Source organism: Bos taurus, chromosome 11, assembly GCF_002263795.3.
Source record: "Bos taurus isolate L1 Dominette 01449 registration number 42190680 breed Hereford chromosome 11, ARS-UCD2.0, whole genome shotgun sequence".
NCBI classification, from domain to species: domain Eukaryota; kingdom Metazoa; phylum Chordata; class Mammalia; order Artiodactyla; family Bovidae; genus Bos; species Bos taurus.
The window spans coordinates 72,681,805-72,696,411 of NC_037338.1; the positions used below are offsets into that span (position 1 = coordinate 72,681,805).

Sequence of the window (14,607 nt, forward strand, 5' to 3'; positions counted from 1 at the left end):
GAGCAGCCTGAGAACTCCTCAAAGATACATTGGCCTTGAATAGTCCTTTGAAATGTGATTTTGTGAGTCCATGGTTCCAACAGCCAAGGGTTCCAACGTGGAGAGTAGGCTATGGTGTTCCAAAATGGTAGCCAAGAAAATAAGCGACCAATGGTGGGTGGGAAAAGCCTAGTCCAACCCCATCTCCCGCCCTCCTTTTGTATCTAATGTCTTCCTCTAACTATTCCTGTTTCAGATAACTCACCCCAACCTTGTCTTAGAAATTTGGCACCAAAAAACTTGGTTTTGTTCCCACCAGGAGAAAGGACTGACTATTAGCTGTTGGGTCACTGAGGCTCCTGTCTCCCAACACTTTTTTTTTTGACCAGACAGCAAGGCATGTGGAACTTCCCTGACCAGGGATCAAACCTGTGACTCTTGCAGCGGACATGCACAGTCTTAACCACTGGACCACCAGGGAAGCATTCAGCACTTTTTTAATCTTCAAACTCTGTTCAGGCCTCCCAGTGAACTGCCATCTTCCACACAACACAAGTGAAGAACCAAAGCTGAGTTTTTTGGCCGTTTTTTAGTGGCTAAAGCCTCACCCCAGCCACTATGGAAGAAAAGGTCCCCCCACCAAACTCCCTCTTCTTTGAAGAAACACAACTGAGACCAAGCGAGAAGTAGCTATAGTTTAATACAAACCTGCACCAGAACACAATGAGTCGGGCTGTTTTGTGTTTGCCTCAATCGGGTGGCCAAAGCACAAGACCATGTGCCGTCCTGGGGTTGACACAATCTTAGCACCATGACGTTTACAGAGGAGTGAGGAAGTCACTTGGGTGCTGGGGTGTTCGAGGCTCCATCCCGACCCCAGGCTGTGCTCGCCGCCTGGGTAGCTGGAAGGGGTTTGGGTTTCCGAGTGGTTTCTGTGGTTTCTGGGTCAGTATTGGAAAAGCCCTCATCTCGGCATTGGCTTGACCGAGACCTACTGTGGACTCCTAGCACTACACACACGCACACATACACACGCACACACGGTAGCACAATTTTCTGGTAACTTAACCCCACAAACCTAGAGAGCAGCTAAGGCAAGAACAACAGTATTTATTCAGCAAGTACAAGACCAAGTTTGAGAGCTGCATTCAGTGCAACCAGAGACCCTTTTCATTCCAACCAGGAGCCGGTGGGGCTGGTGATGGGGCTGGCTGGAGCTCAGCACAGGGGCAGGGAATGGGTGACAGGGCTGACCTTTCATTCGGTTCCTTGAACCTCCTTCTGATTCTCATCTAGATGCTCTTGGGCAAGGGTGGGTCTATGTAAGGGTCGGGGGTGAATGAAGTGGAAGGCCTTCGACGGACCACACCAAGAGGTGGTCTCCCAGAGCCACGGACCACGCATCTCTCGGGCGGAGGCACTCAGAGAAGGTAAAGCTTTCCTGGCCCAAGCAGGGATGCTCTGCCCGCTGGCTACCACCACTGCTTGGCTCTTTGGCATCTGCCCAAGGCCCGTGACCCAGCAAGGGCTGAAAGGGATAAAGATGATGTGCATTGTACCAAGGGATCAGTGTCACGGTTTCCCAGGCTTAGATCCCTACTGACTGTCCCCATAGCTACCACTCTCCATGAGTGCCTTTGCTGCCTCTGCTTCCTGGGTTACCGTCTGGGTCCTCTCAGCCCCTAAGTGAGGAAGGGGAGCGTGAAGGGAGGGGTGAGGATGAGGAGGCAGCTCAAACCACATGGCAAGCCTCCAGCATGTAACTAGTTCTGGCTCAAATAGTGAATATGCATTAGTTTGTTTACAAGAAAAATCTATCTACCTGTGCAAAACAAAGCAGAATGCCTACTGGGGAGTAAGTCATCTAGCTAGTTAAACTCTCAGCGGGGGATCTGCAAGAGATGTCACTCCACTCCTTCCATCCACAGCTGGGGTAGACAACCAAGTTCTAAAAAAGGGCAGTCTGGACCTTTCTGGAGTCAGAGGGCCTGAGCTTTCTGGGCCACATCTGAGAAATGGGGAGAATAATTCATGCTTTGTGGTTGTGAGGAGCAATTGAGAGCTCATATGTGAAAGGGCTTTGAAAACATGAAAAGCACTGCAGAAATGTGCAGGGTATGACCACTGGCCCAAGAGTCCAGGAGCCGCGTGTCAGCCCAGGTGCGATGTGATGTCACTCCCCAGGGGGGAACAAGGCTTAGCAAGGGCAGTCTCTAGTGTTTCCATGGAAACCTCCTAGAGTTTTGGAGGCAGGGGAGGCCCAGCTGAGAGGAGATGGAGACCACAAGCAGGTGAGGGCGAGGTGCTGACCACAGGAGACCGCAGACCCTGTGTAGCACTGTTGGCTATAGCCAGGTCCTACTGGCCTGGCCTCCTACCTGGCATACAGCCAGCCTGCTCCCCCTATCATGCCCCTCCCACCTCTTCCCCAGCAGGCATGAGGCCTCTTGCCAATCACACAGGAGGAGCAACTGGGCCTCTGTCCAGCAGGGGGATACCTACAGGCAATTGGGTGTGTGTGTGTTGGGGGGTGGGTGGCTAGTGCTGGGAGTGACCAGGACCACACATGGGAAAGGCCACCTTGCTTCCTGAAGGTCTCTAGGGCCAGCATTCCGGGCACCCTCTCAGGATGCAGGAAACCAGGAGGGGAGGGGGCACCGGAAGACTCCAGATAGGGAGAGGAAGGGCCCCGAGAGTCCAGTATGCCCCTCTGGCCCCTGTTCTCAGTGCCCTAGGCTGTCTGGTTGGTGTCGATGCAGCATCTCTTAAGGTCCACATCTATTCCTGTTTCTATGCTATGCTAGTGACACAAAGCACCGTCAGTTTTCACAGGATGCACAAACAAGTCAAACCAAACCACTGCGCAAACCAAACGTGCAAAACGAAATCATATACACGCGCCTGGCACCAGCCTCACGCCCACCCGGCCAGCCCTTCTGGGCCTGGGACTGCCGGGATTCGGGGATGAGGCAGCCAGCAAAGGGCGCAGCGTGTCCCAGCCACTCCCAAACAGGGGCAGGAGTTGAATCGGGAGAAACAGGAGGTCCTGGGGCACGGCTGGGATACGGACACCTGTCTGACTTGGGGAAAAAGACCGAGGGGCCGAAGGGGATCGGGGAGGGGGTCCTTTTCTTTTAAAACACATCTGCTAAAGTGCTCTGGACAACTGGCGGGTTAGCCAGGGGCAGGGCACTAAGGGCGGGGGTTGCCCAAGGCCAGCAGGGGGCGGGTGCGAGGGAGGGGCAGGGCCAGGCTCTATGCAAGTGGGCTCTGTGCATAGTATGGGCTTCCTGGGCCCCAGGGAAGCCCGCTGGGGCCGAGGCAGGAAAGGACTGCAGCAGGAGGAACACATCTCAAAGTGCCTGTTAGGGTTGGCTCGAAGCACAGTGAATCACGTGTCAGACATGGGGAGGGCCCCTGGGTCCCGGGGCCCCTCAGGTGGTGAGCTGCCCAGCGCGGCCTCTCCCGCCCCACCCCTGCAACTGCGGCTGGAGGGCGTGGGGCCGGTGGCGTCGGAGCATCTTCACTTGGGGGGCTGGGCAGTGTCTTTACCAAATGCCGCTTGACCTGCCTCCGGGGGGAGCGAGGATCCGAGCCGAGGCTCGCTTTGGAACATGGTCATCGATCTGAGAACCTGGAAGGAAGGAAGCAGAGGGTGAGTTCCCCTAGGTAATAAAACCAGGTCCTCCCGTGCTTAGATGTAATTTAATCCTCAACACAACACCATCCCATTTTACAGGTGGGAAGACCGAAGCTCAGGGAAGTTAACTTGCCCACTGTCCCATAGTCTATGAGTATGTAAAGCCTGGACTTGAACCTCGGTCTTCCTGATTCAGAGCCTCCACGGTTAATTAACTGCCTTGCTACACCTGCCTTCACCACTCCCAGCCCTGGAGGGTAAGTACCCTCTCTCGTCAAGCACACAGACCATGGAGCCGCCTGTTAGCAAGTGTGCCTTTGTACATATGACTCAGTGAGCAAGAGAGGGAGGAGGGGGCGCCATTGTCTTGGAAAAACAGAACAGCACCTTCAAAGGCCCCCACGTCTTGAAATCTCGAGGCTTTGAAAAGAAGTCCTGGTGCCCCAGGGAGTGCCATGGAGCATTCTTCCGCCTGTCTCACAGCAGACAGGGTTTGAGGCGAGGGAAGGTGAGAGGCTGCCTGGTGTCTGCTGCACCTGAGAGCGGTTCTGTCCAGTCTTGGCTCTACCCAGACTTGGGTGGGAGCAGAAGCCAGGGGCCCGAGGAGACTGGCACCTCTCAGGCCTGGACGCTTCTCCTGGGGCTGACCCCGGCGGGAGGGGCCAGGCCCAGGCAGCCGTGGGGAGCGACACCTCCTGGATTGGCCAGGCGGGGGCGCCCACGGACACTCCACACGGCGGACCTCTTTCTGACTGCACTCGGTCCCCTCACTGGTGGGAGTTTTAACAGTGGCCCTCAGGGCGGGGGAGAAGTTATCTCTGTAGTGAGATTGGCTCTGAGATGATGGGGGAGGGGTGTGGAGAGGACCTCTCCCCACAAAGGCCAGTCAGCAACTCAGACAGGAGCCACTTGAGCTGCTCTCAGCGCACGGTTGGGCACAAAGGAAGCCCAGCGGCCAGCCGTGCCCCTTGGCAGCCCTGGGTATAGCTCTTTGCCTCTCAGATTAGGCTGGTTTGCGGCGGTGTCTCCCTGTCCCCAGGAGAATCCATGCTCTGTGTGGAGACATGTGGATCTAGGTCCTCTCACCCTCTGGCCCCAGCACAGAGCCTGCAGAGCAGAGGCTCAGTCTGCACCCGGGCTAGTCCTGGAGGCAGTTCAGCAAGACCCAGCCCTGACCGCTTTCACGTGGGGCTCACACTTTCCAGCAAAGCTGCTTGCAGGTCCAGGGCACCTTATGGGCCTCTGCCTGTTCTCCAGGGAAACTTGCGGTTTATGCCCGCAATTCCCCACCTTTAACTACCACTGAGCACCTGGCAGGCATGCAGCTATCAGCAGTAAAGTCTCTAAGCATAGACACACCCATATATTTCTGTTTTGTATATTCTATACAGTACAACTCCTGGCAAGAAAAGAAGGTGGCAGAGGAGCAAACAGGCTAAAGATGAGGGACGAAAGGGAAACACCATGTCTTTCAGAGAGGCTGGTGAGGACGGGGTGGGAAATGCGGGTGCAGACCAATGTGGCACAGAGTTAACCCTTCTGAGGTCTGATCATCTCTAGGGGCACCCTACGTGCCAGGCCCTCAAGATGTTTCAAGGGATGAAAACATTTGAACTTAGTAACCGTGGGGCAAGCCCCAGAAGAGCCGTGGCCGGGTGGAGTGGCAGGGCCTGTGGACTGGGAGAGCCCTCCTTTCCCATCCCCAGTATTTGTGTGTCTCTAACAGGGGACCCCGGAAAAGGCAATGGCACCCCACTCCAGTGCTCTTGCCTGGAAAATCCCATGGACAGCGGAGCCTGGTGGGCTGCAGTCCATGGGGTTGCTAAAAGTCGGACACGACTGAGCGACTTCCCTTTCACTTTTCACTTTCATGCATTGGAGAAGGAAATGGCAACCCACTCCAGTATCTTGCCTGGAGAATCCCAGGGACGGGGGAGCCTGGTGGGCTTCCGTCTATGGGGTCGCACAGAGTTGGACACGACTGAAGCGACTTAGCAGCAGCAGCAGCAGCAACAGGGGACCCAGGACTCATCACCGGGCAGAGGATGGGAGACGGAGGGAGGAGGTGGAGTAAGCCCCACTGCCTGGGTGGGACTCCTGACCCCTCCGCCCGTCTCCCTACACCCCACTGAGGTGGAGACACAAGTGCCAGGCCAAGTGGCCCTTGCTCTTACCAGAAAGGCTGAAACTGGATTCATGAAGGTCCCTCATGCCCCCATGTCGGGTGACAGGCCGGGTTGGAGTGTCTGCCAGTGGCGTTCCCATCTCTTTTTTCCCAGGATGCACAATGACAGCTACATCCCCCAGGTAGGGCGTGCGGTCCACTCCCCTCACCTTTAAGGTCTAGTGATGGCAGAGAAGGAGAAAAAGGGAAAAGATGATACCATCAGAGCACGAACACCCTCAACCATCAGGGCCAAGACACCACCACCACCACCAGAGCTTCCCTGATGGCTGATGAAGGGTCTTAACACTGCCACTCTGTTCAGAACCCAAATTATTGCACGTGACAAAGCCTTCCTACATCTTGAGCCCAAGGGTAAAGAATCCTCTTGTACTTCCTAAACAGGGCATATGTGTGAGCATGTGCAGGTATGTGCATAAAGGAGATATCCACTGGCTCCCCCTTGACACTGGTAGAATGCTTTCCAAGGCAGCAGGTAGGCTTCGGAAATATTCCGCTTTAGAGAGCATCCCTCACGTGGAGCAGTGATCCCTTCACTGGCCAGGCTCTCAAGCTGTTGTTGTTCAATCACTAAGTCATGTCTGACTCTTTGCGACTCCATAGACTGCAGCACACCAGGCTTTCCTGTCCCCTGCTCTCTCCTGGAGTTTGCTCACATTCATTTCCATTGAGTTGGTGGTGCTGTCTAACCATCTCATCCTCTGTCTCCCTCTTCTCCTTTTGCCTTCAGTCTTTCCCAGCATCAGGGTCTTTTCCAATGAGTCGGCTCTTCGCATCAGGTGGACAAAATACTGGAGCTTTTACTGGGATCGATCTGACAACTTTGTGGGAATAGAGGCTAAATACAGCTGATTTGAAGATTAGAATCCCTCATTAGCAATAGTAGTTAATTTTTTACTCACAAAGGCAGTGGAATTAAGAACCTATATTCTGCAACCAGACTGCCTATGTTTCACTCCCAGTTCTGTTACTTGGAAGCTGTGTGACCTTATGCAAGTTACATAAACTCTCTGTGCCTGTTTTCTCACTTGTAAGACTACAGAGTTGTTATGAGATCAAATGAAATAGAACACGTAAAGCTCTGGCACATGGTGAGTGACACAAAATTACCAGCAGTTGTTATTATTGCAGAGGTCATTTATGGGGCTTTATCATTTTAAAGGGTGGTATTGTGAGAGGAAGTGTGTTGGGGTGTGTGCATAAGGTCTGAAGGAGCAGCATATATAATCTACACCCCAGGCACTCATCAGAGACAGAACCTCAATCTCCTTGCTGCTCAATGCTTATTGAAAACCTTGAGAGAAACAATAGATATGGGTGATTTCTGGAATGCTCCTCAGCTTACATATTCCTTTGTATTCTCCAACAGATGTGTAGTTGAGCTCAGCCCTCAGAATGTCAAAGCTGGTCTAGAGTGTTTTAGCCTTTACCAGGCTGCACTTTGGGGTCTGGGTGGTGTAGGTGGGAGTATGGACCTGGTAAGCCCTGGGTGAGTGACTTTGGCAGGTCTGGGAAGCCCCTGGCTTCCTGGCTTTAGATACTAGTCCCAACCCCAGGGCTGGTTTCTCCCCGAGGACCCTGCTCTGTATGGACTGCTTATTTATAATTTGGGAGAAATTAGGTTTTCTGCATACCTATATTCTATTGTGTGCTCAGTCACTCACTTGTGTCCGACTCTTGGCGACCCCATAGACTGTAGCCTGCCAGCCTCCTCTGTCCATGAGGTTTCCCAGGCAAGAATACCGAAGTGGGTTGTCATTTCCTCCTCCAGGGGATCTTCTCCACCCAGAGATCGAACTCGTGTCTCTTGCATCTCTTGCATTTTGGTGGATTCTTTACTGCTGAGCCATTGGGGAAGCCCTGCGTTCTGTATGTAAGGGCTATACTGGAGAATAGGAAATAGAGATGGCTTTTTCTTGAGGACCTTACTTTGTCATTACAATAAGTGCTTTGGATAAAGGGATTCTGAGTTAAATTTATGTCAGCCCTAGAAGCTGGGCTCTTTCACTGTGGCTGGCCCTCAGAGCAGCACAAACTGGTATCTGTCTGACATTTTTGTGAGGTTGGCTTTTAGAAGGGCTTCACTTTCTTTACCCTCTTTTGACCCTATTTCCTGACTAAAATGTTCTTTTTTGGGAAAGTCACAGAATTATTGACATATTTTTTTTTGAATTGAGATATAATTCACATACCATAAAACTCACCATTTAAAAGTATACAGTATAGTTGTGTTTAGTGTAATTCACAAGGTTGTGCCACCATCACCACTGTGTAAATTCAAAATATCTTCATCACCCCTCAAAAATCCCCATACTCATTAGCAATCACTCCCATTCTCTCTGACCAACCCTGAGCAACCACTAGTCTATTTTCTGTCTGCGGATTGGCTTCTTTTGGACATTTCCAACAAATGGAATCATATAATATGTGGTCTTTTGTGACTGGATTCTTTCACTTAGCATAATGTTTTTAAGGTTCGTGCATGTTGTATATAGCATATATTAGCATTCCATTCCGTTTCATGGCTAAATAACATTCCATTGTATGGCTATATTAACACTACATTTTGTTTATTCAATAGTTGATAGGCATTTGAGTTGTTCTCACTTTTTGGCTATAAGGAAAAAATCCTGCTATCAACATTCATGGATAAGATTTTTTGCAGACATGTGTTTTCATTTCTCTTGAGTATGTCCATACCAAGAAAGGAATTGCTGAGTCATTTTGGCAACTCTATTTGGGAATTGCCAAACTGTTTTCCAAAGTGGCTGTACCATTTTACATCGATTTTACAGTGAATGAGCGTCCCGATTTCTCTACATCATCACTGATATTTTTTTTTTCCATTTTCTTATTTTAAATCATTTCCATCCTTTGTCAGATAATCTTGTGTGTGAATGGATCGCTTTTCCATCTCTTTCTGGCATGTCTTCCAGAGGTGGGGCTGAGGCCTCCTGCCATTGTCCCCATCTGGGAAGCATAGTGGAGATGGGACCCTTCACCTACCTGAGAGATCCTGAGTCTGCTTTCAGATTGAATACTGGGATAACTACAGTCATGCTTTGTTTGCGTAGTCCAAGTCTGCTCCCCAACAGAAGACCTGGATTGGGGCTAGGGCTCCTAGGCCATTGGTCATGGTGTTTCTAAGAACACCCACCATTTCTGGACAGAATCTGGAAATAGCTAGGCAGCAGCATTTTGAATCATGATGATAGTACTTTCTGCCAGAGGGGAAACCGCATGATGCTTCCACCTGTCAGTTTGTCAGACTTGTTATTTTCTGGTGATTTGGGTCCTCCACCACGAGGCCGGGGCTGCTACTGGTTCCCAGCACCTGGAGTTGTCAGGAAGGTCAATCAGTCAGTCAGTCAGTTCAGTCTCAGTCATGTCTGACTCTTTGTGAGCCCATGAACTGCAGCACGCTAGGCCTCCCTGTCCATCACCAGCTCCTGGAGTCCACCCAAACCCATGTCCATCCAGTCGGTGATGCCATCCAACCATCTCATCCTCTGTCGTCCCCTTCTCCTCCTGCCTTCAATCTTTCCCAGCATCAGGGTCTTTTCCAGTTGAGTCAGCTCTTTGCATCAGGTGGCCAAAGGATTGGAGTTTCAGCTTCAACATCAGTCCTTCCAATGAACACCCAGGACTGATCTCCTTTAGGATGGACTGGTTGGATCTCCTTGCAGTTCAAGGGACTCTCAAGAGTCTTCTCCAGCACCACAGTTCAAAAGCATCCATTCTTCTGTGCTCAGCTTTCTTTATAGTCCAACTCTCACATCCATACATGACCACTGGAAAAACCATAGCCTTGAGTAGATGGACCTTTGTTGACAAAGTATTGTCTCTGCTCTTTAATATGCTGTCTAGGTTGGTCATAACTTTCCTTCCAAGGAGTAAGCGTCTTTTAATTTTATGGCTGCAATCACCATCTGCAGTGATTTTGAAGCCCAGAAAAATAAAGTCAGCCACTGTTTCCCCATCTATTTGCCATGAAGTGATGGGACCAGATGCCATAATCTTAGTTTTCTGAATATTGAGCTTTAAGCCAACTTTTTAACTCTCCTCTTCCACTTTCATCAAGAGGCTCTTTAGTTCTTCACTTTCTGCCACGCCGCATGAGCGCAGCAGCTGAGATGGCACACAGGAAGGCCAGGGCAGTCCTCAAAGATAAGTCTGGACAGTCAATCCCAGAGCAGTGAGGGAAGAGCCAGTTCTTTTGGGTGAAACTCTCCCAAGCGTTCGGTATCCCTGGAGATGAGGAAGGAGCCTCAAGCTTCACTGAACACCTAGAGTGCTAATGGAATCCAAGGACTGGGTGAAATTCTCAAAAGAAGACCTCAGGCTACCCCCACATGGCAGTGAGCTATTTCAGACCTGCCCTGATCCCTTCAGTGTTGGAGACTCAGCAAAGCCCACCCACTCCACAGCAGACACAGGGCAACTGTGGGGAGTTTTGGGAAAGAGGATCTCCAGTGCAAATATGATAACCCTGACTAAGCCAGAAGCCCCCTGCCCTGAGGGACCACAAGAAACCTGGGTGTCAGGATAGCTGTGAGCACCTCATAGTGTCCCTGGCTCCAAGGGACTTGGGGACCCCTCCCAAGTAAATTTTACTCTGTTACAGGTGCTCCTTTTCTACTATTTTGATTGTTCCCAAAGTGACTATTCAGGCAATAGGATTCTGGTGGAAAAAACAGTGAGAACATCTTTGAGATTTACAATAGTCATATAAGAAGTCCCCAGCAGGGGTCTTCAACCCCTTCCCACATGTATTCTCCCCTCTCCCTCACCATACCTTTTCTCTCTGGACCAGTTTCTTGTAGACAGTGTCTGGGAAGGATCGCAGGGGACAGAACTTGCCGGTGCCTTCAGCACACATGAAGACGCCGTTCTCGTACACGACCCGGCCTCGGCTGATGGTGACCAGTGGGACGCCATGGCAACGCATGTTCTCGTACAGGTTGAAGTCTCCTCCCTGCACCTGGGTGCTGGCGGAGATGGTCCTGGTGGGAACGCAGTGGCAGGAGAGAACGCTATGAGAGGAGGTAAAGCTGTCACAGCTCAAAGGAAGGGAAGGTGCTCAGGGGAAGAGGCGATGACGCTCAGTGGAAAGGAAGGACTCCCAAAGGCTAGAATGAATTATGTCACCACAAAGTTATCTGTTGAAGTCCCAGTCCCCAGTACCTCAGAACGTGACTATATTCAGAGATAAGGCCTTTAAAGAACTAATTAAAGTAAAATGAGGTCATACAGGTGGGCCCTAATCCAATCAAATGGGTGTCTTTATAAGAGGAAATCGAGATGCCAGAAGTGCACACACAGAGGCAGTGCCATGTAGAGACACAGGGAAGAGATGACCTCTATAAACCAAGGGTCTCAGAATGAAATCAGCCCTGCTGACACCTTGATCTTGGACTTCTAGCCTCCAGGACTGTGAGAAAATGAATTTCTATTGTTCAAGCCTCCTCCTATTTTGTTATGGGAGCACCCTAGCTGACTAACATACTGGCCTACACTCTAAGGGTCTTTCTGCCAATAGCAATCACTAACAGCCACACCCACAAGAGCAACAGGGACCAGCCCCAGGCTGGATGCAGAATCTGACTTCTCAAGTGCCCTAATGGAGAAGCAGGACAGGGATTTGGGCAAGGGGCTGGGCGGTGGTGCACAGGGAGAACTTTTTCTGCAGTTCAACTTTTTACCTTCAAAATCCCAGCACATTTTTGTCTTGTTCACTGTTAGCTTGTGTGTCTAGAAAAGTGCTTGGCAAATGGTAGCACTTAACAGATATTGTTGAGTGACTGAATAAAGTTTAGTATTAGAAAACAATTCCCATCTCCCCTGGTCAAACCTCTGAGTAAACATGATGCCTTGTATCCTGCAGCTTGATAATTCCTGATGCATTTCATTTATTCACTCAAGTTGTATTCATAAATACTGTGGGTGTCAAGTGCTGTGCTCGAGAGAATGCACGCTCTCAACGAGGGAAGCAGAGGCTTGGTGGAAGAGTCTGGAACTGAGTGTCAGGACATCTGTCTGGTTCAGCCTCTTATTAGCTATGTGATTGGGGAGTCCCTCTACTCTCTGCTCTTAGTTTCTTCAGTGAGTGATACTCAATTGTGTCTGACTCTTTGTGATCCCATGGACTGTCGCCCACCAGGCTCCTCTGTTCATGGAATTCTCATGGCGAGAATACTAGAGTGGGTTGCCATTTCCTTTTCCAAGTTTTTTCAATAGTAAAATGGAAGTAAGAACTCCAGCCTTGAGTGCTTCTCAGGGCTGAGATAAGCACATGAGATCATTGATGTGATGCAGCTGTGAAAAACTGTAAAGCTGTGCACATGGAGCTTGCCCTGCGGCAAGTCTTCAGACCTTCTTGTTCACTGTTGCATCCCTAGTGCTTGGACCATGGCAAACCCTCAAGCATTTGTTGAACTGAACACATCTCAGGGACATCCTGCTCTATGCTAGAAGTAGGGCAAAGATGATGCTTTGGAGTTCTGTAACACAAGGTCCTTAAAAACCCCATCCCCCAGCCCTGGAGACAAGTAGCAGGCTTTACTTGGTGGCTTCGGGGTCCCACACCACCACATCGGCATCAGCTCCAGGGATGATGCGGCCCTTTCGGGGATACAGGTTGAGAATCTTGGCTGCGTTGGAACTGGTAACGGCCACAAAACGGTTCTCATCCATCTTTCCTCCAACCTGAAACATGGCCAAAGGCTCAGGTCAACCAAGGTCCTGTGTGTGTGCCTCACACCCCGTCACTGTTGTGAGCTTTTAGTTGGTCCGAATACTGGTGCTGGACAATGCCATGGGCATCATCTCGGATGAGACAATCTGCATGGCTCGGTTCCCATGTGCTCATTTCCTCCTCTCTCCTTTTTGTAACAGTGGTGGGTGGGCCCTTCTTCCAAATGGTGGCTTTCTTGGGGCAAATCTACCTCCTGTTTGTAAAACCAGGTCTACTCATGTGCTCACTATGGATAAATTGGGAGCTTTCCTAAATCCATGAAAGGACATATATTCTGTGCTGGAAAGGCATCTTATAGCCCCACCCATGAGTGCATCATGGACATTCTTCAAAAGGGATTCCTAGAACTTGTAGGTGGTCTAGGTGTTAAGAATCGCCTTCCAATGCACGGGACATGAGTTTAATCCTTGGTTGGAGAACTAAGATCCCACATGCTGCTGAGCAAATGAGACTGTCCACCCCAACTAAAGAGAAATCTGTGAGCCACAATGAAAGATCCCACGTGCTGCAACTAAGACTCAGCAAAGCCAAATAAATAAATTTAAAAAGGGATTCCTGAGCTGCCTCAGGGTCTTCCCTGAGCTGGTGGCTTAGCCTTGTGTATTTCAAATTTCTTCAGGCTCATCCCCTAAAACTGCATCTAATCTGTGATAGGTCAAGACCAAATTACTTATTTTTCAGGGGCAGAACAGGTGGTATTCAAATGAATTCCAGTCTCTGTCTTTACTATTGGACGAAAGATACCAAGATCCTTAAAGAAAGTTCACATCCCCTGGCCCAGAAATCCATTTCTAGGAATCTGTCCTCAGGAAACAATTAGAAATGCTGACATACACTCATGAACAAAGAAATTCTGTGCAGTGTTATTGCTAAATGCAAAAATTTGAAGCAGTTGAAAGTTCCAAACACCAGGGAAGCCGTAACTGAATATGGTGCTTCCATGGGAGGAAATCTTGTTTAGTTATTAACAAAGATGTTTTTAAAGAACTTTTACTGATATAGGAAGGCACTCAAAATACACTGTTATATGAAAAAAAAAAAGAAACCCAGTAATTAAAATAATGTATGCTGCATGCATAGAGCTTAGGAAGAAATATACCAAAATATTAATAATTTCTCAGTATGGAATTATGTTTTTTTCTAGTACTTTTCTGTATTTTCCAAATTGTCATGCTAGGACTTCTTACTTTTCTGATCAGGAAAATAAAAAAGACCTTTTCTGTTTTGTTTTTGAGTGAAACAAGAGCAGTAGTTGACCCAGCCCTCCTAAAGTGTGAAAATTCTTCTGCGGCCCAGCGCCGGGTGGGGTCCTGGGAACGTACCACGCCTCTCTCCCAGATGACGCTCATGCGGTCCTGAACCCCGGTCACACCGTGGGGGATCTTAGTGAAGTCCTCCTTGCCCATAGCTTTCTGCTTCGTGGTGAAAGGCCGGTGATCTGACGCCACAATGTTCAAAGTATCACTGGGTAAAGAGAAGGACATGACTAGTAAGGGGAGGGGAGGCCAGGGTCCCAGAGGGTGAGGACAGGGAAAAAGCCTTTGCTTGGGAACCTGGCAAAGCTGGTTTCAGTCTCCACTCTGATACTTCAGAGCTGTATGACCTCTAATGAGTTAATCTGTGAGAACCTCAGTTTACACATCTGCAGAATGGGGATATGTGCTAACCATGGCACAGAATGGTCATAGAAGACATCGAGAGTAGTCTTTGGGATGTTGACTTTAAGAGTTAAGAGAACGAACAGAGAAAAATTGAACTTAAAAGAGTTTAAAGTGAGAGGGTGGAGGTAGTTTTACTTCCCCAAAACATATACAAACTCCCTCTCATGTCCCTGCTCAACCCCCACCTGGCCCTGCTGGCAACAAGCACGTGCTTGGTAAAATACTCAAGTTCTATGTTAAGCTTTGTGGGAAGAGGATGGACAAGATAGAAGAGAAGCCTGGTTTGATGAGCCAGCAATGACATGGCAGTGGGTCATCGCCACTGCCATCCGTGACCATGGTCCTCAGATGGTTGCTGAGGCTGTGGTGGGTGAGGCATGCCGGGCTC

General features: G+C 49.8%; 1 protein-coding gene across 3 annotated transcripts in view; it reads right to left on the minus strand.

Annotated features, from left to right (window-relative positions):
- Nucleotides 1–660: 660 nt before the first annotated feature.
- The window catches only part of DPYSL5 (dihydropyrimidinase like 5), an 89,366-nt gene continuing 75,419 nt past the window's right edge, over nucleotides 661–14,607 (minus strand). For all 3 annotated transcript variants that reach the window (NM_001109964.1, XM_024998245.2, XM_059890991.1), the window contains 5 exons: nucleotides 13,881–14,022; nucleotides 12,367–12,509; nucleotides 10,600–10,807; nucleotides 5,794–5,962; nucleotides 661–3,613 (listed from right to left, as the gene is read on the minus strand). In NM_001109964.1, the coding sequence (NP_001103434.1) occupies nucleotides 3,528–3,613; nucleotides 5,794–5,962; nucleotides 10,600–10,807; nucleotides 12,367–12,509; nucleotides 13,881–14,022 (748 nt within the window). In that variant the 3' untranslated portion in view covers nucleotides 661–3,527. The remainder of the gene's footprint in view (nucleotides 3,614–5,793; nucleotides 5,963–10,599; nucleotides 10,808–12,366; nucleotides 12,510–13,880; nucleotides 14,023–14,607) is intronic.